This window comes from Spea bombifrons, chromosome 3, assembly GCF_027358695.1.
Source record: "Spea bombifrons isolate aSpeBom1 chromosome 3, aSpeBom1.2.pri, whole genome shotgun sequence".
In the NCBI taxonomy this organism is placed as follows: Eukaryota; Metazoa; Chordata; class Amphibia; order Anura; family Pelobatidae; genus Spea; species Spea bombifrons.
The window spans coordinates 24202011-24229431 of record NC_071089.1 but is presented as its reverse complement, the minus strand read 5'-3'; the positions used below and the strand labels follow the sequence as shown (position 1 = coordinate 24229431).

The 27421-nt window shown below is 40.7% G+C and overlaps 2 protein-coding genes across 3 annotated transcripts in view; one reads left to right on the top strand and one right to left on the bottom strand.

The window, feature by feature from the left end:
* NINL (ninein like) overlaps positions 1-14435 on the bottom strand; it is a 38666-nt gene extending 24231 nt beyond the window's left edge. The window contains exons 1-4 of one of the 2 annotated variants that reach the window (XM_053460625.1): positions 14289-14435; positions 3276-3480; positions 1222-1318; positions 274-452 (exon numbers count right to left, since the gene is read on the bottom strand). In XM_053460625.1, coding sequence (XP_053316600.1) covers positions 274-452; positions 1222-1318; positions 3276-3458 — 459 coding nt within the window. In that variant the 5' untranslated portion in view covers positions 3459-3480; positions 14289-14435. The remainder of the gene's footprint in view (positions 1-273; positions 453-1221; positions 1319-3275; positions 3481-14288) is intronic. The other variant, XM_053460624.1, reaches the window with a different exon arrangement.
* Positions 14436-20039: 5604 nt separating this feature from the next.
* On the top strand, positions 20040-24475 carry EIF4A3 (eukaryotic translation initiation factor 4A3). The gene is made up of 12 exons (XM_053460629.1): positions 20040-20311; positions 21210-21282; positions 21595-21661; positions 21819-21881; positions 21971-22103; positions 22224-22304; positions 22466-22607; positions 22725-22863; positions 22974-23089; positions 23652-23759; positions 23869-23996; positions 24256-24475. Exons 1-12 carry the CDS (start codon positions 20131-20133, stop codon positions 24270-24272), a joined length of 1248 nt encoding a protein of 415 aa, XP_053316604.1. The 5' UTR covers positions 20040-20130; the 3' UTR covers positions 24273-24475.
* Positions 24476-27421: the final 2946 nt, after the last annotated feature.

Genomic DNA, 27421 nt, shown 5'->3' with positions numbered 1-27421 from the left:
CTCAAAATATGTTTAACATGAATATGGTGCTGGAGCACCTATAAGTATGGATAAGCATAACGTAAGACAGGACCATGGAACAAGCAAGGTTCAAAATGTTCTCAATCTGCATTTATTAAGAAAAGAAAGCAAAGACCTACAGTAAATGTATCCCTTATCCGGGTTTGCACTCAAAGGACTGTATGAATCACAACCCCAGGCAAAGAGGGTTTAAAATATAATTTACACTGTGACTGAGCCGTTTGGGATGCTTGGTTGGTAACTCATTCCTACCTCCACGCTCTCCAGGGATGATGACCTCCTCAGCTGACTTTTCCTCTTGCTTTTCACATGGTTCTGCTCCTTTATATACTTATTGGTCTCGTTTTCAGCAGCCTCGAGTTCTGGTTGTGTGCGTCGACCATACCTCTTAGAACCTTTAACAAACTTTGGTTTCACTTCATCTGGAATAACTGATAAAATAAAGTAAAATCACACATATCAAATACAAAATGGACATAATTCAAAATGTAAACATTATAACCAGAAGAGCAATGATGGCGATCTCCAGGCCTGGATTTGCGGATACAGCATCTTGAGCCCAGACAGCCTCGATCAGAGCTTAAGCAACTTTGTCTAGAATTCTTGTCCTGTTTGCGGCAAATCATTGATTCTTAAAAACGCTAGGAATTTGTAAAGAGAAATTATAAAAGTAGTCTTGTCACCATATCAGAGTGCCACTGCTGACTGGAGTATTTCACTGGTTGCTATGGTGATAAGACCACTTTTAAAGTTTCCCAGCAGAATTGCTCTGTGTGGATAAATTCTCTGTAGCTAAACAGTTGAAATCTCATCACATTGCACCGTTACCTTCATTAGATCAATGCTATTCCATCAGCATTGGGTAATAGTAGCAGTTACCTTTTACTTGATAAGTTATCAGAAAAGGCCTTTATATAAATTCATACCATCATATCCAATATACGGTATTTGAATACATAACATGTTCAGATCTATTGGTATTAATGCCGATTGTTCCTGATTAACACACTGTTTTTATGCTTTTTGGGGTACCTGAATCTATTGCTCCCATACCTTCTGCCTTCAATATGAAAATATAACATCTAGGCTTCAATTTAAGTTATGGCCCATTATAAAGACATAATATTCCTTATTTGATCTGCTCACCAGCCTGTGTTTCGTTTAGAAATTGGAGCTCCCATACAAGTGTATCAATCTCACCTGGTTCCATGTAACTACTTTCATCTTCTGAAATGCTGATGTCAATTGTAGAAGACAGGACAGCCACAAAGCCTTCCTTAAACTCATCAAAATTAACCTAGATAAATAAGAACACAGAAACAGATCAGAACACAAACTCGGATTACTAAAATACCCCTGTCTTTCAGTTTACGTGATACTCCTTGTAATAATCCACAAACATCAAGGTCAATGTGTTATCCACATAGGATATCAAAACACCTCCATGAATGTGACGACAAGTGAGATGTACTGGAAAGGTATGCAGCTAGTGATCCAAGAAGAACACAGAATACTAAAGAAACGTTCCTCTTAAAGTTACAATGAAAAAGACATTCTACATCTTGATTTTTTGCTGTATTGTCCTACAAACTAGAGACACATTTATGATAAGCTTCACCCCCGTGTGCTGTCCAACTTTCCATCCGAGAAAGTATATATTGTAGATTCATATAGTAATTGATTTCATTAAGTAGTATAATAAATCATCTCCAAGGACAAATGTTAAAATGAAAATCATTGTCTGCCAAATAGCCGTTTATTATATATATATATTTTCCTTCCTCTGTAGAAAAAGGTATCATAGCTTGTATAATTGGTAGCCGATACCACTCAACTTTTCATTAATAAAAGCCTTGAGTGCAGATCGTTTCTATGATAATTGACTTTATGAAGCTGAAAATGATCATTCTTTACTGTTCCAAGTTGAATTTGAGGTCTGTTTTAGTCTCCACAACCACTGAATATTCATGGTAACTATATACAGAACGTACGCACTGCTGACAGTCAACAATCTAACCACACAATACACCATTGTGTTTGTATAAGGAAATCAAGATACACACATTGTGTAATGTTATTCTTGCACAAACCATGTGTTTGTTTTACCGTGATAAAGAAATGTTTGCCTTCTCAGGGCAGCGGCTGACAAAAGAGAAACACTTTAACGCAATTCATTGTCGTGAGACCACATCACAAGAAAGAATGCAGACACCTACTGTATCCATTAAATGGAAATAACATGATGCCATTTGTTACAAAGACTTCATAAAAACTTTGATCCATCCAACATGGCTCATTAAGCGTGTTTAATATTTCCAAAAAACCCAGTTAATTGTCCGTGAGATTCTGAGTAGAATACCTTTAACCTTACCCTAAAGTAGCATTCAATCAAAAGGCACAATATTAGAGCTGAAACAACGAATCGATAAAATCGATAATAATCGATAACGGAAATGGTTGTCGACGATTTCCGTTATCGATTAATCGAGTGATAGAGAGAGAGAGAGAGAGAGAGAGAGAGAGAGAGAGAGAGAGAGAGAGAGAGAGAGAGAGAGAGAGAGAGAGAGAGAGAGAGAGAGAGGGGGTGGGGGGGCAGGGCAGGGTGTGAGACTGGGTGCAGGGCAGAGTGGGGGTGGGGATGCAGGGCAGAGTGGGGGTGGGGGCACAGTGCAAAGGGGTGGGGGCACAATGCAAACTTGTGCGCTGGGTGCAAACTTGTGCGCTGGGTGCAAACTTGTGCGCTGGGTGCAAACTTGTGCGCTGGGTGCAAACGTGTGCTCATAACAAAATAAGAATGTTAATGTACATTTTAAGTTGTTTTTTAACATCTAGTTCATAAAATGATTTTAAATAAACGAAAAATTTGCATATTGTTTTTTTATCCGATTAATCGATTAATCGAAAAAATAATCGGCCAACTAATCGATTATTAAAATAATCGTTAGTTGCAGCCCTACACAATATTATCAATTTTAATTCCGTTGGAAAATACAACTTTTATCATGGCTTTATTGTGGTCATCCTGACTACATTTGGATTGTACCTTAGAGGAACGTACAGCACTTCTTGTATGGCGAAACACAACATAATGACTTGAACTTCTGGAGCCAATGTCTGGAGGGCTTAAAATTTGAAGTCGATACTTCACCCATTCTTTGCAGTTGCTTGGCTTCTTCTATGGTAAAGCCATCCCTATTCATGCAAAATGGGGTGAAACATGTCTCCGCAATCAGATATAGCATGGAGTATCTTACCCTTGCAAAGACATCATTTCCCAGGAGAGTCTGGAGGAGCAGGGGTAAGTGCGCGTCTAGGTGTAGTTTGTGACACAGTTCGGTCAGCTCTTCTTTGTCCAAGTACCCAGTCCCTGTGGTGTCACAGCTGTTAAATACCTCTTGAAGCTGGGATACGCATTTGTTCTCCTCTTCCTGGTCCATCCCATAGCAAACTGCAGTGTACCTGTAACACGCAAACGCACAATAAACAGAGTATGTTTAAACGTATATGTCAGAAGCAGCTTCTTTTGAATACATCAAGTCTATATTCACAGACCTTAGCTTCGCAGAAACATAGAATGTGTCATCAGACATTTAGGACCATTTGTACCAACACCTCATGACCATATCGTAGCTTGCTGTGCTGACTCGCACTTCTCCAGGTTTCATGAACCAGCCCAAGGCAACTCAAACTTCTTTTACTTTGTCTATGTCTTTTTTTTCCTCGAGTGTGCACCGACTCATACCATTTCACTGAGCAGCTCATCCAGAAATAATTGCTGACTGGGAAATGGTCTCTGTTGCTACGATTATATTATCTGTTTTCAATACAGAATACTTTACAGATCTCTGGTCGGACCTCACCTAGAGAATCGTCGACAGTTCTAGAGACCAGGGGAGGGCTGGCAGCCTAAGGCCTGGGGGGCAAGTCAATTTAAGTGGCTCCGCTCCCTCGCACTCACCTTTCACCCCTCACGCTGCTCCCATCACTATGCGGCCATCAGACTGCTGGAAAACTTGTCTAAACGGGTGCTGATGCCACCGGCCGGAGCTACTTTAATCCTTTTTTTTTATTTATTTAATATGCCGGACCGGCTTGCCATATTAAAAATAAACAAATAAAGTATTAAAGTAGCGCCGGCCGGCAGCATCAGCACCCAGCGGCCGTTTAGATTCGATTTCCAACAATCTGATGGCCGCATAGTGATGGGAGCAGCGTGAGGGGTGAAAGGTGAGTGCGAGGGGGCGGGGCTTTCACCCCTCACGCTGCTCCCATCACTATGCGGCCATCGCATATGGCCGCGTGGTGCTGATGCCGCTGCCCGGCGCTGCTGTAATACTATTTTTTTTTTCATTTAATAGCCGATCCAGCTTGCCATATTAAATTAAAAAAAAAAAAAGTATTAAAGTAGCGCCGGCCGGCGGCATCAGCACCCAGCGGCCGTTTAGATTAGATTTCGCCCCTGCTAGAGACCCCATCTCAAAAAAGGATATTGACGTTTTGAAGACGTTTCAGAAGCAGCCTTCTGAATAGTAAATGGTTTCCAGAATAAAAATTTCAAAAAATGTCAGGGGCTTAGATGTAATTTTTAATTTAGTGAGAGGGTGGTAAATAAGTGGAATGCCTTTTAACGGAAGTGGTAGAGTAGAGGCTTACATGAAGGAAGCCAAGACCAAGGACTGATTAAGGTCTGAGTCTTTACAATGGGAACAATTGGGCAAACTAGATGGGTGCAAAGGTTCTTATCTGCCGTCTGATTCTTGTAAACATGTAAACAATTATTAAGGTTGTAGGCCACCGAGCAGCTAGCTCTGCATCGGTTATAGTGTGCAAATCCACAACTTTTTGCAAAAAATATTTTTAAAATGTTCATCAGAATTTAAAGCATTCTAACTACATGTAACATAATACTTCTCAGTATAGATGTGACCACATCGTAACTGCTTGATCAACATTTTTATGACCTTTGCAGAAGTCAATTACGTTACCCACAATTCCCATAATTACAATGAGGTCATTAACTTGAATACCATTACTCAACATGCAACGAGGGTATACTGTACAGCAATTATATCCCTCATTACATGGGTAATCCCTGTCTTCTATTTGCTGTACAGTATATGTGGGAACAAACGCACTCTAGTCTTGGTTACCTTGTTTCTTAACGTCTTTACTTGTTATAAACTTTGTAACAAAAAAAAATATATTTTCAATAAATATTACTTAGAATATTACAAATAGTGACATGTCCGCTTTAAATGATACTGTAACATAATAACTATCATTTAATGTAGACACTCTACTTTGTGAACCATGAGGTTAATCCGGGTAAAACTATCCAAATCCAGGTTTTTTAAAATCACCTTCTGTCAACAGGTTTTTTTTTTGTTGTTTAGTTTTTAATCTGAAGTCTCGAAGATGCCTTAACATTTTTTGTTCTGGTTGTCTATGAATTATATTTCATATGAAAACACGAAGTAACGGGATTCGTTTCATGTTAATGCTGCTTGCTTTAACTTTTATGCCTTGAATGCTTGCGTCAGCATTTTTTTTGGACACTGCCTATTTTAGATTCAACCACATTTAATGTAATGGTAAGCTTGTCCAGGAATCACAGAGTGGGGGCTGGGAGGTTGGCTTAAAGTATATTAGCACATGCCAATCAATACACACAACCACACGGAAAGTAACAAAATTAACAAAAAAACTCTGGCCATGTCATCACTACTATATTTACTTTATGTACGGCCAACCATTTATGTGACGCTTTTTACAGTACATACATTCATGCTAATCAACAATAATCCTTTAATATGTAACCAGAAAATATGCTCCTTTCCCCAATTCTTTTATCCCTCATTGTAAATCCTCTTTCCCATCCTCTTTTATGTAGGATTTTAAGGTTCCGAGCAGCTGCTCGTTTTATTAATGACACTCTTCAGTAAACTTCTTAAAGCTGATTGTAGGATTCGTCCTGTGATACAGATCTGTTCCCAAAGAATAATACCTGTGCCATTACCATCTATATTTTTGTATCTCCATACTAATATATCTGTAATGATCATCAAAGTTCTATTAATGAGAATCAGTCGCCGATCATTAAGACCAAAACACAATAGACAACCAACAGCAATGTTAAAAAGCAAGTAAAGGTTGGCACAAATGCCTATATTTTGCTTTGCTATTTTTAACATGTTATAAGATGGATTTCCTTCATATATACACTTGTAGTAAGAGATTTCCACCAACCCGTTATAGAACTTGTTTTCCTTTAGGGTATTAAAAGATGAGATATCGGAAGAGAGAATGCCACTTACATCATTATCTCAGCTAAAGAGATCAAAAACAATGCAAAAAACTGCCTTTTGGTATGTTAACGGTGACAACATAATCCTCAAAGAGACGGTAGTCCCATGCACCCCTACCAGTGAACAATTCATATTAGTAATTTAATATGCATAATTTAAGCTGTCGGAGAAAATAAGTCCCTTGCAGGAGCAGCTGTAGTGTACCAACCCCCTGTTTTTATACCACTTTCGGCAGACAGTTAGGGGCCGCATGTGCACTGGATGTCTCTGGGAATGAGGTGGTCCCTGGAACCCTTGTGCTGGCTGCCCGTGAGAAGAGCTCACATGCGCTAGATATGGATGGGCAAATCCGAAAGAGGCAAATGCATTACGGAGATTCTGCAGAATTCCCCATGCATATGACGGCTTTCTGCCCATTTATAAAAAGATGCACTTCATTGAATTGTGTTAACCCATCGCAATGAAACAGTTAAATAGATAAGCCAGTGCACTCTAGGTACAGAACGGAACTGTTCACTCCATAGAATGATATAAAGGATTATTCCGAGACTCGAGATGTCTTCGTACAGCATTGCGGATGCATAATGGTATTTCACCGTACACCATGCATTTAGGAGGCTGTCGCTTTGCTGATATCACGGTTTAAAACGGGAGCACGGGACAAAAAGATAGAAAGGGATGTGTTTGCTGTCTTATTTAGCGCCAATATTGCTCTGTTAACATCTATACAATCTCTATTATGCAACCACATGGAAAAAGGTTATCAGTAACTGTTAGCACAACGTCCGCTACTACACTGTTTATTAAATGAAAACACCCTGGCTGCAGCCCAGATGAGATACAGGCTTTAACTTGCCCAAAAATATGGATAGAAATAACAAGGCTCTTATATGTCAAGATGGTTATCCAATGTTATTTGTAAAAGAATATTAAGGGTACATGAACACCTTCATATAAAAGCGGTCATGGAAGAAAATCGAGAAAATATGCATTTCAAATATAAAATCCCCGGTCGTACGTTTACCTGCGTAAAACTTGAGATAGAGAGAACGGACTGGTCTATTTCTCCGATTCATTGGTATTATGTGTGTATATCTTAATCCTGGTTACGAGAATTTTGTATACATCTCCTCTTACAAGTCACACCTTTAACGTTCTTGTTCTAGGTCAGGAATGTAACGCATTGTCATAGGCATCCTAGGCAGATATTTTGTTCCATCTGTGATCTATTTACTAATGTCAGTGGCCATGGAGAAATCATCTACGAGATTGTGCAAGGTGCCCAAGGAAAATATGTGGTAGATCGCTGGTATTTTAAGCACCCATTACACAACGTTATCCATTTACAACAGGTTTAATATTCCATGTCATCCAAGAATTGGACAAAGACAATATTTGTCCTCCAGTAAGTAGGATTCATATTCTTTAAAAGAACCACCACATATTAAATGTGCTTAAAATGGTCTTTTCGTTAATATTTATAAAGCACCAACAAGGAACGCAGCGCTTCTTACAGAACATACATTCAAAGGGTCTGACAACACTGGACTTGATGGACTAAGACAAACCGATACATTAGTTAAGGAGAGCCTAGCTTGCAAGCTAGACTCTAATTATACCCCCCCCCCTAATTGTGTATGGTCATTTTGTTACAAAACACTCAAAAACGTAAAGCACAACAGTATTATTGAATGAGTAACGGAAAATGTAAACATACTGTAGATAGATAGAGCTATATATAACAAAAAACTTCTGCTAAAATATTTTGAGTTTGCTATTCTCAAGAAGCATCTGCTGGTGTGAACCATGCCTCACAAAAAAAGAAACCTCAGAAGACCTACAACCAAGAATTGTATTTATTTTGCATACACTGCAAAAGCTGGAAGTGGTTGCAAACAATATTAAATATTAAAACATATTTATTAGTGCACAGTTAGACAAATAGTTTATAAACAGATGCAATTTAGTACTGTGGTTACTCTCCCCAGAAGAAGCGGGAATCCAGCCAAGATGACTCCAACGCAGAATGCTCAATGAGGTAAAAAAAGAACCCTAGAGTAACAGCTAAAGGCTTGAGGGAATCATTGGAACTGGTTAACATCTCTGTTCAGGAGTCTGCCACATGCAAAACATTTAACAGGCATGGAGTCCATGGCAGGACAACCCAGAGGAAAACACTGCTCTCCAATTTAACATTACTGTTTGCCTGTAGTTTGCCAAAGAAAGACACTTCACAACGCTACTAGGAAAACGTTTCTTGGCTGATGAAACTAAGGTTGAATTGGACCGAACATGCAGCACTACGTATGGTGTGAAAACAGTACCGCATACGAACATGAAAACATCATCCCGATCCCGAACAAAGTATAGTGGAGGGAGAATCGTGACTTGGGGCTGCTTTGCTGTCCAGGCCCTTTGACAGCAAAGCAGCCCCAAATCATGATGTTCCCTCTACCATGAATCCCCTGGTTTATCAAGGTATAATACGGGATAATGTCTGGGTGGCTGTCAGTTAGCTAAAGCTTAAGTGGAGTAATGCAGCAGGACAATGACGCTAAACATCAGAGTAAACCTACAGAATGGTTTAAAAAAAAAAATCCGCCTTTTGGAGCGTCCCAGTCAGAGCCCAGACCTTAACCCATTAGATGCTGCTGAATGACCGTGTGAGCCATTCAGACCAGACATCCCTCCTGAACGTTGTGCAGGTCTGATTCACTGCTACCAAAAGCGCTTGTTTGAGGTTATTGGTGCAAAATAAAGTTCAGCCGGTTATTAAATCCAAAGGTTCACTTATTTTTTCCACCAGCATTGTGAATGTTTAATGAGTGTGTTCAATAAACCTCTTCCTTTTCCCGTCTACAAGATTTCACTCGGGCTGCCCCATATCTCCCATATCTCTGGAATCTACTTCCACCGAACCTTCAGCTTTCACCCTCCCTCCTAACAGTCAAGAAACCTCTCAAAACTCATATCTTCGGAGAAGCCGCACCGTCTTAGCTGCTAGAACTTCCCTGTCACTGATACGACCACCACACTACCTCTCACCCTTTCTCTGTGCCTTATGTTTGTCCTCACCCCATTCCCTCAGCTTGTGAGCAGGGCTCTCTCCACTTACTTTTTAAAATTGATTTCATATTGTCTTGCTACACTTTTGGATGTTTGAGTACACTAGTGGGATGTTATTAGTAGCATTTTAGTCACTTGTTAGAATTGTTGATTTAATGTATTTAATTCATTTAAGCGCTTTTTTTTTTTTTTTTTTTTTTTTTTTTTATAAATGATCATGTTACCCTGAGAGATAAAACTGATACATATACACAGGGTATTAGCAATATAAAGTTTATTAAAAAAACCAAATGGCCGTGTACAATCACTAATTGCAAAGTAATTGAAATTGAAATTGTTTTTCATCCTAGATTTCTGTTCTAATCGCATTGAAAAATTGGTACAGCCTTCACCAGTGCTGTTCCAATGTGATTTCTTTGTTTTCTAGTATTCTGTATTCTTTTGTTTGTATTTTGTGTTGATTTATAGCAAAGCTTTACAATGCGCCAGAAGCACAAAACACAGTAGGCTGACCAAATGTGATGTGCTTGTGTGATCTTATCAAAGTAACTGCTCGGGTCCGCTAGAATAAACTCACATATAATAAATATAGGGACGCTAGTAATCTTCACGGCCATTCGATGTCAGGGTCATTCCTTACTATGCTGCAATACTGAAATATATCAACTAGTATACATCTCTGTACCAGCCTAGGCCGCTGTCCCTCATTTGTCTGGAGGTGCCTTCATAAGGCCCTCTCACAAAAACCTGAATTTCTCTCATTTTCTTTCAACAAGCCCACTGTCTATGGGGCTGCCATTGTAGGCCATCATGTGATACAAACATCATACCGAGCGGCTTCTAGATTAAATTAACTAACTAGCAGTTAGTTTCTAGTTCAGATAATGAGGAATATTCACTAAAGGGAGAGTAGTCAGGAATACCACGGTATTCACTATGAAGGTCCAACCACAGTGAGCTTCAGGAGGAACTTGGCTGGTCCTGTAAACTGTACAGTTAAATCGATGAGATTTCTTCTCCTAAGAATTCAGCTCTAGATAAGGCCAGCTCATTCCTTCACACTGGAGAAATTTTATTCTCTTCATAATATATAGTAAAGTAGGAGAGTTAAAACCATAACTCTCCTATCTACTCTCCTTTTAGTGAATAAACCCCCTGTGAGTGTTTTAAACTAAGTAATAAGTTTATCATCAACCCAGAACAGCCACAGTGAATAACTTATAGGGGGGGAGGGGGCTGAAATTGTTCAGGGAGACTTTTCCGGAACAAATGAAATCTCAAACATACACCAACTGCAAGAACTTCTCATTTAAAAACGTGAACAAAGTTGAATGTCAATTGTTGGTCAGCCACATACAAAAGGGTCAAAATATGCCCTCCAACAAAGAAAATCGTAAACCAAATAAATTGGTCGGTGGTTGCCATGGAAATACAATCCACCTGATTTTACTTGATGGCAAGCGAGTATTGTTGCTTGAAGCAATTAAAACATTAACCTCTAATGGTCAATAAGACAAAGAGAAGCTGATCCCTTTGTACACGCAACATTTATATCTCCAAACCCTTCGCTGGATCATTTGCAATATCGCAGGTTCATCAAAAACCCTTTACTGCAAATTAAAGCAGCCCACGTAAATAAACTATATACATTTCCACACACAGAAATAAGATAAAAAACCCAGTTCTAACGGTATACATTTTAAAGAATGTGGCGTACAATGAATTTTAATGATCCAACAGTAGGTACTATGCATCACAAAATGTTGTTAGCATTCGAGTTGTCCCCTGCATCATTTCACAGGCCATCTAACAAGGATAAGAGGTCTATATACTCTGAGATCCTCCTAGTTATCTATAGCCAGCTGGGATCATTATTACCAAACCCACCTCCATAATTCTAGAGCTCAGGACAGTTTCCCCAAATGGAAAAGGAGATTTAATAACCTAGCCGGTCTAAGGATGAGTAATCTGGTGCCATCTGGCCACCTTCAACGACTTAGCATCATAATAAATCCCAGCGCTGCCATATGAGTCATGTCTGAGGAGCGCTCAGGTTACACAGAGATGACCGCATTACGTTTTGGGGACCAGGTACCCTACGAGTGGTGGAGAAAGATCATTTTGTTCTACAAATGTTCTTCCATGTAAGAGATATCCACGCTTCACTGAAAATGTAGAACAGGGCACATGGTAGGACTTGTCCATTCATGATCTATAGTGAAGGAGACAAATTGGAACGTTCACCTCTCTCACAAACTCTTGGCTTAATGACTACACATCAACGGGAAGAAATCTCATAACTCAGAAGCCCTGGGGCGTGGAAATAAGATTCTCAAATAAATCTCCATGTATCAACAAACCACGTGTTAAGGGGTAAAAAAAGCGATGTTGGCAGTCATAAGCAACAATTAACGCTACATTGAGTAGAATCATCTGAAAACCTGTTAGACCAGCAACATAGGTTAAAATTCACACTAAGGCAGTAAAGCTAAAGGTCCCTCTTTAAGTTCTGCACCGGTTCTTACCATGTAATTATATAAACTGGATCTAAAAAAAGGCGAATTTAACCAAACGTTTGGAAAGGCCAGGAGATAAACATTTAGGATTTACTTTTGGGTTTTTTTTTTCCTCCTTTCAACATTTTCAGTTTTCTTTCCTCTCCCCCACTTGGCCTTTGTCTTTCCACCCCATGATACCTTTCTTCTGTCCTACTATAAAGGGCTGAACTCACACGCAGGACTTGGCAGGAACAAACTCTGATTTTTTTTCCGGCCGACTGCCAGCAACACATTTGTACTAAACCAAAGGAATGTGTATATAGCATATATATTTATGGATTTAACAAAACACAGATGGAGGACGGTTGGGTAATGCTGCGCTCAGACTACAGACTGTGGAAACTTTAAGAGACTTTCAACCTAAGCAGGAAGATTTTATAGAAATATCATCATGCCAAAGCAGCCACTCATTGCTGTCTGTACCGGACGTTAAGTAACAGTAACAGTAAATACACCAATATTTGGGAGCATTTTGGTTTAATATATAAAGGGATAATTGCCACAGACTGGACTCAAGACCATCACCAAAACGTATGCGGTCCAGTACAAACCCACAGTATTGTGCCGGGTCATACAAAAGTCAACGTATATCAACACACATTGAACCTTTTAAGTGCGGTAACACAATGTCACAATCCAAGCACCCCCCGTATGATGCCCGTGCCCGTGCCCAGCGACCCTGCTCAAGGCTTATGTGATTTCAGGGGTCCGACCACATCCTATACACCTTTCACTGCCTCTACTACCTGAAAGTGGTTCTGTGGGGTCTATTGAGAATGTATAACTTGGTGCAAGAATTAGGTTCGATACACAAGGCTAACGGCACAGCGCTGCGGATTATGATGGCGCTATAAAAAACAATAAATAATAATAATGGTGTAAATGATTGTTTTGAAGAAGAACATGCAAACTGGTGCACAAACGTTCAATGTGCATACAAGTCAGTCCATTTATTCTGCTCTGTTGTGATAATCACACAACACTGAAACTGAACCAACGCCGACGTTAGGCTGGCTCGGGGTGATGGGAGTCACCGTTTATCATAATAACGTATGCCCGTAAATATCACTAAAGCCAGGGGGCAGCCTTGGTACTTCATTGGAAGTCCCACCACATTTAATGCGAACGACCTATTCCTCACACTTAGGGGTACGCCAAGCTATTGTGAAGATGTCTTTATTACCAGCTTGGGACTTCTTTACATCACGGCATCCCATGTGTAACTCTCTTGGCACGTTAACCCTTTGACGGTCATACACAAGCACCCATGTTTGCTCACCATTTCAATATAACATAAGCAGTCACTATCTTAAAACAAAGGATGGTAAAAGCAACCTGCCTTCTGAAACAACCTGCACTTTGTAGCGTGATTAGACCAAACACAAATAACCCCACAACTCGCCTGGACTAGACTATATATTTCTTTATTTCATTTGTTAGTAATAAGCTGCCTATATAGACCACCTTAAAAGCAGGTTTGCATTTTGTTTTATTTTTATACTGACGGCACGACTGGTATAGTTTAGTTAAGCAGACGACGTGTCCCATTTCTTATACAAATCCAACAAAAAGCAGCCTTTTAACTCAATTAAAGTCAGGAATTGTGCCTTTTGCTCGGCTCTAGGAAAAGATAAACATTGGGTGATTGCCGAATGTCATTACCCGTTTCAAGGCAAGCATAATAATAAATAGTACTTTGTAAGAAGGACGTGACGAGGAAACTTCTTAAATAATTCAATCTGTGGGATTCCTGAAAAACGAAAGCTCTAGACCCTTTCCTCCCCGGCATTTCCATTACAAGCCAGCAAAGGAATCTGCAGAATTAACACAATTCTTATTTCATTTTCCTTGCCGTCTTTATATAGAGAATAAAGGTTAAAAAAAAAAAAAAACGTAACGTGAGGACGCACTGAAACAGAAACAAGTAGGTTTGTCGCAGGTCAGAATGCACTCATTTAGCACAGAAAGGGTTAATACGTCCACACAACGCAACCACCTGTAAGCCTAGGAACTCATCGTTAATACATATTAATAAACACCGCGATCTGTTATCCGCTCGCGTTTTTACAGCAATATACGACCTAAGCAAGCATTCACAAAAAGCTAAGGATAAGGTCTCAACGTGTCAGCATCATTGTGTGTTTTACAAAGTAACACAAGACGGGCGATGACACCAGCGGGTCACACAGCCCTGATCACCGTGCCTTCTCCTGGGTACAAGGGACAAGCCAGAGCTGCTTAGGTGGAAATAACAAACTTAAGAAGTTATGCCTAGTAATGAGGATCAAAGTGGAGGAGATCAGGAGCAGCACACCGGCCAAAGCAAGTGGTGGATTACCTGTCCTAGAGGTGGGAAGTGACCTGCAAGCACACCTTCATCCTGACACAGGACAGCACCCCAGGGTGGAGGTTAGACTTCTGTGACTGTGAGATGGAAAAGCTCAGCTCCTCCTTCTGGATCCTCCGGAGAGGGAGAGGGATCTACAGAGGGATCTGGAGAGGGGGAGGCTGAGCTCTCCTAAAGCGAGGCTGGAGAAGGCTTTGTTGCCATCTCCTCCTACTCTCCATCCTCCCGCAAGCATCCCCCCACCTCTCCCGATCCTCGTGTTACCTGACACCCTGCCCTCCTCTTCCGGATTGGGCGACTTAACGATGAGCTCGGGAGTCGGGATGGAGCGCTTTCCCCGCAGCAGTCACAGCCGCGATCCGTTATTATCTCGATCGGGACCCCACCGTCCGCGCTGCTGTCACAAAATCCCCGATCCACATAACGGCACCGCTGCTACACACCACGACATTCACGTTTCTATCCAGCCATTTACTATTCAACTTCATCAGTGCAACTTAATCGGTTCGCATACCTCCCAAGTGTCCCTTTTTAGGAGAGACAGTCACTCGTTTATCCCTAAATCCCCTCTCTGTGACTCTTTCCTCCCCTGATGACCCTCATTTGTATCATCTGGGAAAGTTTGCGGGGTAAGAGTGTATCACAGTGTTCTACAGCCTTGCAAGTTCTAATAATGTCTACAAATAATAAAAACATTCATCTTCTGCCAAAGCTGTCCCTGTTTGGCCATTTCAGATGCTGGGTGCTATGGATTTGTATACCAGCTTAACTTTTTACAGGTTTTAGGTTTTTATAACCTAAAGACCATCATCTTGTCATTTTTATTATATATTTGTTAAAGCGTGATTCCCCTTTTCCATATTTTATGCACCCCACAAATTATACAATATTTTGTTCAGGGGAAGTAAAGCGTTTTTTTTTAAATCATAGAAATACTTAAAACATACTAATTAATAGTGATAATAGGTTTTAAAAAACTCTATACTAAAATCACATTTTTTGCCAACCTAAACTTTCCTCTATATCAGTCATATCGCACATACATCATTTTTATGTCCTAGAGCTTTACATATTACCCTATATTACAGATTTCTTTTTTATTTTATTGGCGTAAGGGGTGTAGGGTAGTGATTTTCTTTTAATATATATTTTTTAAATAGTATTTTTTATAGTGGAAGGGCTAAGGGGGTACCTTTTTTTAGAAACAAATATTTTTATTTAATTTATTATTTTCCTTTTTTCGCATTTTTCCTTGTGCAGTATGGCTATACTCGGATTTGTGATGTCATGCTGGCATTATTGGACTCCCTATCAATTTTACTTTATTCATATTTCCTTTTTTTTTCTTCATTTTTTGAAGGGGGAGAAACTATTTTTCCTCCCTTTCCTTTTCCTGATCTGTCTGTGCTGATCACATATTTGCAACCAGCCAGCAGGGGGAGCAATGGGAGAGCCCATCAGGGTCTAGAAAGACCCTGCGAAAGCTCTCCTGTCCTCAAGTGAATTTTTGGTGGGTGTAAGCTGTGACACCTACCAGAAGGGAATGCCTGATCACGCGATCTGACATTCCTTGTACGAAGGTGCACAGGCGCTCACACACGATCAGTCAGCAGGAAGCCAGCGATGTAAAATGTAGGATTTGGGGAAACTTACATTTTAAATGAAACCCAAGCTTGGATCTGTCATGTCTGTGCTGCTGACATTTGTCTTCAAGCCCTTCCCCTATCACAGTCCATGTTTAACTATTTTGTCACTATGTGAGGATATCCTGTCACTCTGTGCAATGGCTATCCTAAACACCAGGAATTGGTCATTTCCTTGAGTTCTACTTGAGTTCCATAGGGCATCGACCTTGTAACCTATATGGCAAATATATTATTATTATTTATTGTTTTATATAGCGCCATCGAATTCCGTAGCGCTGTACAATGGGTGGACAGGACACAACAAGTAGTATGTAACATAGCAATTTGACCTACAGAGACAACAGGTGAGGAGGGCCCTGCTCATTGAGTTTACAATCTAGATACATACTTAATGCACTTTGATTACCTGTTGATGCCTTATAAGTAAAACTATCCATAAATGTGTTATCGTACTGTTATCTCTGCACTTCCACCAAGTCATTCTAGCTTGTCCACATGAGTTTCACTTTATTGTGCCGAGGATATTAATAGGGAGATCCTAACAGAAGAAAAACTGCAGTGCATGTAGACCTTCATTAATTGATCACAGATCGATACGCATACACATGCACATATATATCTGTTTCAAATATATATACCGTATTGTCTCGGATATAGGCCGCCCCCGTATATAGGCCGCACCCTAAAAGTTTGGTGCTTTTTTAAAGAAAAAGTTTTTTTCTTTAAAAAAGCACCAAAAACATGCTGCCACTCTGTCCCCCCCCCCAGATATGCTTCCACTCTGTCCTCTCCTCCCCCCGAGATACGCTGCCACTCTGTCCTCCCCCCCAGATATGCTGCCACTCTGTCCTCTCCTCCCCCCTCGATATGCTGCCACTCTGTCCTCTCCCCCCCTCGATATGCTGCCACTCTGTCCTCTCTCCCCCCCCCCGATATGCTGCCACTCTGTCCTCCCCCTCGATATGCTGCCACTCTGTCCTCCCCCCCGACTTACCAGAGCAGACTCCCGGGTGTCTTACGGGGCGAGAGGGGGACATCTATGCACATCGTGTATACAGCTCCCAGTGCCGGCACTCAGCGGAAGTGCCGGCACCGGAAGTTGTATACGTGTATTGCGTAGATGTCTTCCGCCGGCCCTGCAAGACACCCGGGAGTCTGCTCTGGTAAGTCGGGTGGGTTAAAATGCATCGTGCGGATGTTCACCGGCAACGGCGCATCGCCGCTGCCGGTGAACGTCCGTGCGATGCGCTTAGACAACCTCCCGTGCCGGTACTCCCCCCGTGGAAAGTGCCGGCAGGGGAGGCTGTCTGAGCGTATCAGACAGTAGGATGCAGGTCCCCTGCACCGCTGCGGGGGATCTGTATCCTAACCCCGCTGCCTGCCCGGCACCCGGGACTGCATGTCCCGGGCGTCGGGCGCTAGACCCCGAATATAGGCCGCACCCCCACTTTAAATACTTAAAGTGGGGGGAAAAAGTGCGGCCTATATTCGGGCCAATACGGTATATATATATATATATATATATACATGCAAATGGGGGATTCTGCTGCTATCAGTAACATAAAAGCACTCCAGATTACATCAATGAGCGTGCTTTCCACACATGTGGACCCCCTGGCATATTTGCTGATTCAGCAGAACTGACTGGCAGTAAGTATACTATGAGCCTGGCAACATGACCAAATATCCTGCATGGAAGATAGCTGGGGGTGGGCAAGGGGCAAATGCATATGGGGGATACTGCATAATCCTCATGCATTTGCAAGGGGGCAGCAGGTAAACTTAAAGGGACCGCACAACTATCATTTGCATTAATGTGAATAGGATGGCTCAGCTGTGTCCCTCTAGTGGCCAAATGAGAGATTGCAAATTTAAGTGATGCTTTCTATATAACCATGGCTGAAGAAGAGATCTATAGCATCTCAAATGATCGCATATAATACTTCACTTATACCAAAAAAAGTATCATCTCTACCAAACTTGCTCATTTTATTTCTATGCCTATCATGATACAAGTCTACAACTTTATAAGAATCTAAAGAAGAGATCTCTAAGGTTCTTAAAGCTTATGTTCTTTAACACGTTTTTCTACCACTCTGGCTAAAAATGCAGCTATATCTGTCTTTTCTTATAAGAATTCCAGGGTCTGGGAAGTAGCAAATTCTGTGATATGTACCAGACAGACACTGAAAAGCTTGAGGAAAAAAATACATGATAACTGGCAGACAGTAACATTGTCGGCACACATTTTCTATTCCATCTACAATTATGTTAGATGGTGCCACTCAGTCATAGTGTCTTTATGGTGGCCAACTCCTCGTGGCTTCCCATGTGAACACTTAGGTCACACAAAACCGTAACCTGGCCCTGGAACCATATAAATGTGTTTGGAGGCCTGTTTTCAGTCAAGTTCTTTACTTTTGACAGTTATTTAAATTTTGTATGTATTTTTCTTCCATAGGATACCCAGGTTTAGAAATGGTGGAACCACCAGTATGGTGATATGATGTTCTGGCCCACATTTTCTGTTATGGTTGTAATTGGTTGGATGTCTTGTGGATAGCTGGTACACAACGATGCAACTTTCTAACAGGGCTTGTGAGCCAAGCAAGGACACACTGCGACTCTTTCAATCACTATAGCCCAGACAGCCTTTCCCCCCAAAAAATAACACCGGGTCCTCAATCAATCCTATTAAAAATCACTAGTGTGAATACCATTAGCGCAACTAGCACGAAACAGGCCAGCAAGTATTACAAAAAACATAACTTATAACTGTTGGTTAATGTATTTTTGTGAGTAGTCAATCGGTGTAAAATCGGAGTTCACTAGCTACGGCAGGCCACAGTCATAGTTTAGTTTAGTTAGTGGTTGCTGTCTCTTAGGATGATCACAATGGATCACAATCAAGTTTTTCTTGGTTAAAGGAATAACTCTGGGATTGGGTGAAGAAAAGTCTGGATTTCTGGACAGATTGGTTGTGTATTGTGCTTTTAGTTTCTCCACTAATTGAAAACAATAAAGAACATAAATAACAAACGCATACTTATGACACATTTGAACCCCACCATAGTATACCCCAGTTTTTGAAACACAAAGACACAAAAATTATATTTTTAACACGTGGCGGTCTATATTGCAGGAACTCCATGCGTGCGTGAATTCTTTAGGTATTGGAGTTAGAAAATGAGACTTCTCAGGTGTATGTGTTAGCATAAGTGTATATGCGTTAGCATGAGTTTATATGTGTAAAGGTGTGTTAGCATGAGTGTGTATGTGTAAAGGTGTGTTAGCATGAGTGTGTATGTGTAAAGGTGAGTGTTAGTATGAGTATTATGTGCAAGTGTGCATGTTGGTGTTTGTGTATTAGCATGAGCGTAGATGTGTAAATGTGCTTTTCAGTGTGTTAGTTTACACGTTTGTAGAATGTGTGTGTATGTATGTGTGAGTGTGTAAAGTGTGTGTCGATGTGTCTGTTAATGCAGGGTGGGCTGCAAGAGGCCGATGAAACCACTTTGCTTTGGCTAAAACCCCGGCCAAGCCCTCCTCTGCTTAGAGCAAATGTAAAGATTACGGTGAAGTATGACTGGTGAGGTTCAAGGGGATTGCGAGTATGTATTAACTCTTTATGATCTTTAATGTTTTCAGTTAAAAAGCCTCTTTGCTGCTTACTGTTTGTAAAGAGTTAGAAACATAGAACCCCTGCCTGTAATAAAGCAAACATCTGTATAGAATTAATGAATTCCCAGAGAAATCGGTTTTAGATCATTCATTGGCATAAAAGACAAGCTCACAAACACCACTAAAACAGCCAATTTATATTCCTCATAAGTAAAAGGGATATTCATTTATTTTCTAGCATGACTTCCCAACTGAATAATAATAATAATAATAATAATAATAATAATAATAAATAATGTCTATTTCCCAATCTTCTCCACCCTGAAGGCTCGGAGTTTCTACGAGGAAACTGTTTATCTGGAGGTAAGTTTTTGTTTCCATTCGACTCTAAAACCGCCCAGAGTGACGTGGAGCACCTTAGCCCCACCCACTCCGCCGTACGTCGTGCGTAATGGCATCATGCGACGTTACAGCTTCCGCTTTGCAGTGGCTTCTGGGTAGCAAGCTGGTTCGGCGTGCGGCGCGTATTCTCGTCTTCGAGTCCGTTTGCACCGGGTGGAAGTAAAATGGCGGCCGCAGCAGCTGTTGGCCCCGCGGGGTTGTCTACCGGGTCTAACCGTAAGCGCCTAATGCGGGAAGAAGACATGACCAAAGTGGAGTTCGAGACCAGCGAGGAGGTGGATGTGACCCCCACTTTCGACACGATGGGGCTCAGGGAGGATCTGCTCAGAGGCATATACGCTTATGGTGAGTTAGGCCGGAAGAAGCGGCCTCTGTCCGGCAGCCGGGTTTTCAACAACGGCGGGGCCTCTGTGGCAGCTCCGTGGCAGGGAAAAGGCGCGGGCCTAGGTGCAGCCAGAGACCAACAGCTGAAGTGGTTGTCTAGGGATCGGGATGTGCTGTTAGGCGATGGCAACTCATATCACTCTCAGCCATCCACTTTGTTGACTGAACATGATTGGAGTTGTGTCCAGGTTATGTGTAGTTTTAAATCCAGACTAGGCCTCGCGCCATTGCTTGGCGAGCTCGCGTATTAGGAAATCCTGTGTTCTGAGGGCTTTGTGGCTTGAGTGAGTGAGTGAATGAATGTACGTATGTAATATAGACAAGCTGTGCCTTTCGAACTGAGTCTGGTAAACTTGGAAAGCCGCTGCAGCTGTTTATAAACTGTTGAATAGCGGCATTAGTGTTGGTAGGGTCCATTTCCATGGTCATACGTGCATCTGGGTGCTTAAATATAAATCTATAATTAAAGGTCCTCTTCCACATGCTGCACAGCATTCAAAGCTCCTAACTTTAAATGCAACGCTAGAAGCTCAGTTCCTCGTACTGCAGAGTGTCCAGAAAGCTTTGATTTTTAGAGAACGGGTGGCTATCCTGGCAGATGTTGATTGGCTGTTGCCATACAATCTGAAAAGTTTTTGTCCGATTAAACTAGAGGAATACAGAAAACATTAGATTTGGTTAGTTTCGTTTAACATGCCGGATAGTTCACTAATTACGTGGATCTGGCTGGCGGTGTTTTCATGTACAGATGGGTTCCCCAAACCTACGAGAACCGCTTTGAAACTCCAGAAACAGTCATTGCAAGTTAATCTTTTGTGTTTTGTCTGTACTTCGTGTAACGCAGATATTTTTTTTATAGGGTTTGAGAAGCCTTCCGCCATTCAGCAGAGAGCAATTAAGCAGATCATTAAGGGGAGAGATGTGATTGCACAGTAAGTACCGCTGTTTAATTTACTGATCTCTTTACCATAACATAAATTGGCAATTTTAACTTGTTAATTTCTGTGACATTTGCAATATATAAACCTTTTTTTAATTTATTAAAAAATCATTCACTAAGCAGTAGCTGTCTTTGTTAGAGGATCTTAAGTATTTAGGTTAAGTTTAGCCTAAGTGTTATTATTTCCGTGGAGGTTGCTGGTGCATAAAATTTCTTTAACCAATGGGTTCAAAACTGCCTTAAGAAAAACAGGCTTTTCATATTTTTCTAATGCTAACCATCTTTTGTTCTATCTCTATTACAGGTCACAGTCTGGTACTGGCAAAACGGCAACATTTTGTGTGTCTGTTCTTCAATGTTTGGACATTCAGGTAATTCTTGCTCTCACCCCACCCAGTACTACACTAAGAAACCAGCACATGTGGATGTGACATTTATTTCAAATCCATTTTTGTGTTTTCATAATCTAAATCTTCTACTGTAGGTCAATGCCTTTTTAACGTTTACTTTTTCCTCCCCTTTCTCTAGGTTCGTGAAACACAAGCTTTAATTTTGGCTCCAACCAGAGAATTGGCAGGCCAGATTCAGAAGGTATGGGTTTATTGATGATCTGCATTCCTGTTATATAGCCTCTTATACCTCGGGATTGCCTTCATTTTATAATTTCTGTTTTGTTGCAGGTTCTCCTTGCCTTGGGTGACTACATGAATGTGCAGTGCCACGCGTGTATTGGGGGGACCAATGTAGGAGAAGATATTCGCAAACTGGATTATGGTCAGCATGTTGTTGCTGGAACACCTGGCCGTGTCTTTGGTAAGCATGTCTAAAGCTGTATAAGCAGGGGATATTTCTGGGATATCTCACATAATTTGCTTATGGTTTTTAGAAGTTCAGTAATTCAGTAATTTAGCATTTTTACTTCTCTCTGTGTAGATATGATCCGACGCAGAAGTTTGAGGACGCGTGCCATTAAGATGCTAGTTTTGGATGAAGCAGATGAGATGCTTAATAAAGGTATATACCTAATGCAATAATTCTAATTTCACTCAATTGCATAAATATACTCCTCGTTGGAAATCAGACTGTTCTTGTTTGCAGATAGTGTGCATATGTATATCATACAGACAAATATGCACTAGGTTTCATCCGTACGTGTCTGTTTTTCCCTTTTTTAGGATTTAAAGAGCAAATTTATGATGTGTACAGATATCTGCCACCTGCCACCCAAGTTTGCCTGATCAGTGCTACCCTGCCACATGAGATCCTGGAAATGACAAATAAATTCATGACTGATCCCATCCGTATCCTGGTGAAACGGTGAGCTCATTGATGTTTTTCTCTTCCCTAATCTTTTAGTTTTTTGTTATCCTCAATGAAGCTGATGGCATTTGTCATCATTCAGACTTATGACTTCTAAATGCATTTCTTCTATAGTGATGAGTTGACATTGGAAGGAATTAAGCAATTTTTTGTGGCTGTGGAGAGAGAAGAATGGAAGTTTGATACCTTGTGCGACTTATATGACACGCTGACCATTACACAAGCGGTCATCTTCTGCAACACCAAAAGAAAGGTATCTCATCCGTGTGCATTGCATAGCCTTTACTGCTGCCGCACCTATTGCAGTATTCTAAGTACAGGGCCCCTAATTCTCCTTTACCTTGGCTTTTTTCTAATTTCTAGGTTGACTGGTTGACAGAGAAAATGAGAGAGGCCAACTTTACGGTGTCTTCAATGCATGGTGATATGCCTCAGAAGGAGAGAGAGTCAATTATGAAAGAGTTCCGATCCGGAGCCAGGTATGTGGCGGTGTAATTCACTGAAGCTCTGCATTGTATTTATACCGTTTTCGGTCCCTTGCCCAATTATATTGCACATTTTTGTCTTCATTATAAAATTAAATTATCTGCGATTTTGTGTGCTCACGAGTATCTTGGGAAGTTTTGTAATTGAATCTTGGAATACATCTTCACTTGTATATTTTACTAATTGTCAGATTATATGAAGTTGACTTTCTATGAAATATACAATTGCCACTTTAGTGTTAAATGAATCTGCTTCACTTCCAATTATATTTGAAAAGATCTGTACAGGAATGATCATTAATATCTAATGATCTCATAATTGTTAGTACACTTAATAGTAAATAATGGCCTGTGTAAGCCAATACTAGTCTTAGACTCATGTCTGATGCTGCCAACTAGCGCTTCTTGCAAAAGAAGCCCATTTATAAAGCATTCTGACACCTGGCAGTTTGTGGATACTAATGCCTCCTTTCATCGTCACATAATATGCACTTTTGTTTGTGCAGTACAAAGATTTGCTTATTTTAGATTTATAACATTTAATTGTTCTTTTCAGCCGAGTACTTATTTCAACTGATGTATGGGCAAGAGGTTTGGATGTTCCTCAGGTATCTCTGATCATCAACTATGATCTACCAAACAACAGAGAATTGTACATTCACAGGTATGTAGCTGAGCCTCTGTTATGTGGTTTTACTATTACATTTAAAAAATGTGTAAGGACTTGGGCTTGGAATACAGTGACTTGAACCGATACCATTTTATTCTGGCAGAATTGGTCGTTCAGGTCGATATGGAAGGAAAGGTGTTGCCATTAACTTTGTGAAAAATGATGACATTCGTATCTTGAGAGATATTGAGCAGTACTACTCTACCCAGATTGATGAAATGCCCATGAACGGTATGTATAGTTTTAAGCCTTGGACTATGGAGGGGGCTGTCCTGGGCCAGCATGGTTTTATGGTACATATCTTCATTGTATGATGTCATTAATTGAAATCGTTGGTCATAACTTTTGTCTGTTTTAATCGTACATTGAGTGGTAGATGTCATCCTGACCACATACTACACTAGTTGAAGTGCCATCAGTTTAGCGATTCTATTTGCATTTTTATTTGCGTGTTTGAAGAAATGTTCTGAATTTCCGTCTTTCTTTATAGTTGCTGATTTGATTTGAAGAAATGGATAGAATGCCGTTTACAGGAAAGGAACTGCAAAGTGAAGATTTCACGACAGCGTTTTATTTTGGGACTGGTTTCAATAGCAGAGCAAGTTTTAATTATTTAACTGTTACTAGATTCAGCATACATACAATTGGTAACCACTGTAAATACTTTTGGTGACACCCTCCCCTTTTCCAATAAAAAGAAAAAAACACAACTGTTGTAATGTGTCATAAAATGTATTTTGCATGATGTGGGCGTCGTATTAAGGCTTAAACTTAAAGTAATTTGACGTTTTGGGATTGCTAGAATTTTACCACATGTAGAGTATTTGGTCTTTAGAGTCTTTCAGGGATTAAGACCCTGTTTTTGTATCGGGGTTTACTGGACTTCAGAACTACTGAAGTGATTGTTCATTGCGTAAAGACAGTCAATGGAGGAACAGCTTGGTTAGCATCGCCATAAGGAATCATCCTGGGGTGATGTTTCAGCAGGGAAAGCCACATAACAATGGTGGTTTCCAACTAAAGGACGTTTTATTGGTGCAAAATGAGAAAGGGTTTATCAATGCTAAACGTAATCACTGTGTAGAGCATTGTATGAAGTTCAAGAAGACAAGTTTATACCAACCCCCCCATGAAATTCCTTTAAATTCAGATTAAGTTGATTTTTTTTTTTTTTTTTTTTCTTTTTTTTTTGATTGACCAAAGTTTGCAACATACAGTTTAGCCATGAAGAAACAACTTAGACTGTAAAATGCATCAGCATCACATGGAATTTTATGCATTGCTGTATTGATTATTAAAAATGTACAATATTCCTTAACCTTGGGTGTTATATTGTTCATAAGCAGCCCTGGGAGTTAAAATCTGCCTGCTCTACAGATAATCCCATCCTCCATGTTATGGAGAGGTGAAAACACACCATCAGATCCAATACACTAATGGCGAAGATTACAAATCTAGGAGTGAGAAGGAGTAGATAGGGCAGAAGGGAGTAGGGCTGCAACAACTAATCGATAATAAAAACCGTTGCCAACAAATTTCATTATCGATTAGTTGAATAGATTATCGATTGTAAAATGAGGGTATTTTCAAAAAAATACCCCTCGTTTTATAATCTGTGACTCGCAGCAGTTACTACTTACAGTCCCTCCCTGCAGTCACTGATTGACTGCAAGGAGGGACAGGGAGAAAGAAAGGGGTGGAGTCAATTGGCAGTGACTGCATGGAGGGACAGGGAGAAACTGCTGATTGGCCCTGCCCATTTCCTATAGCGTCCACATGGATCAGGAACTCTAACTGTGAGTATATAATATTTGGGCTGATGAAAGTTAGGGGAGGTGGGGGTTAATTTAGGGGCAGTTATAGTTAATGGGGTGTTTAGGGTTAATTTAGGGGCAGTCATAGTTAATGGGGTGTTTAGGGTTAATTTAGGGGCAGTTGTGGCTGGTGGGGTCTTCAGGGTTAATTTAGGGGCAGTTGTGGTTCATAGGGGGTTTAGGGTTCATTTAGGGGCAGTTGTGGTTGATGGGGTCTTCAGGGTTAATTTAGGGGCAGTTGTGGTTGAAAGGGTGTTTAGGATTAATTTAGGGGCAGTTGTGGTTGATGGAGTCTTCAGGGTTAATTTAGGAGCAGTTGTGGTTGATGGGGTCTTCAGGGTTAATTTAGGGACAGTTATGGTTGATGGGGTCTTCAGGGTTAATTTAGGGGCAGTTGTGGTTGATGGGGTGTTTAGGGTTAATTTAGGGGCAGTTGTGGTTGATGGGGTGTTTAGGGTTAATTTAGGGGCAGTTGTGGTTGAAGGAGTCTTCAGGGTTAATTTAGGGGCAGTTGTGGTTGATGGGGTGTTTAGGGTTAATTTAGGGGCAGTTGTGGTTGATGGAGTCTTCAGGGTTAACTTAGGAGCAGTTGTGGTTGATGGGGTCTTCAGGGTTAATTTAGGGGCAGTTATGGTTGATGGGGTCTTTAGGGTTCATTTAGGGGCAGTTGTGGTTGATGGGGTCTTCAGGATTTATTTAATGCTGAGGACTGAGGGTTAATTTAATTTAATAAGGCTAACTTAAGGTTCAGTTAGAGGTAAAGGGGGGCAAATTTAGGGGAATCTAAATCCTGGGTGCAGTGAAGATTATTAATGTATTTATAAAAGTATTGTGTCTGTGAACAATTCTGCAAATCTATGAGTGCACTATGGCATATCAGGGGGGTATACGGCATACCTGGGGAGGACGGAGTGGCATATGTGGGGGGTATGTAACATCTGGGAGGTAGTGTGGCAAGCCTGGGCTCATATGTGCATAACTGGGGGGCAGGTTGGGAAATAAAAACAAGAAATGCATTTTTATCAAAGTTTTTTTATTCTACCGTTTTTTAACATCCTACGTTGCTTTATTAAATTGTTTTAAATAAATGAAAAATTTAAATTTTTGTATCGGATTAATCGGAAAAAGAATCGGCCAACTAGTCGATTATGAAAATAATTGTTAGTTGCAGCCATAGAAGGAAGTGAGAAGGGGTAGATAGGGCAGAAGGGAGTGAGAAGGGGTTCATAGGGCAGAAGGGAGTGAGAAGGGGTTCATTGGGCAGAAGGGAGTGGGAAGGGGTAGATAGGGAGAAGGGAGAGTGGGGGTAGATAGAAAGGAGGGTAGCAAGAATATTGAAATAAAGAGTCAGAATGTGAGAGAGTGAATGGATTAATGTTTAGATGCATTGTGTGAATGAGTGAGAGAATAAATGAATTAATGTGTGGATGAATTGTGTGAATGAGTGAGAGTATTAATTAATGTGTGGATGAATTGTGTGAATGAGTGAGAGAAGTAATTAATTTGTGAGAATGCATTAATGAATATGTGTAAATAATTTGTGTGAAAGAGTGAATAATAAAGAATAAATGATTGCGTGAATGAAAGTGAATTAGTGAGTGACTGTAAAAGTGTTTGTGTGAATCACTGGTGTATAATTAATTTGTCAAAAAGGCAAAGATGGTAGAAGCGGGGTGTTTAAGCATTGGGGACCAAGATGGTACAGGTAGCGTGTTTATGGGACAAAGATGGCGTATGCTCGGCTGTTTGGGGACAAAGATGGCAGGTCCTATGTGTGTGTAATTTGGGTGCTGGTCAGGTTCTATGTGGGCAGTGTGGATAACAGGGCTGGCTTTGGGGTGT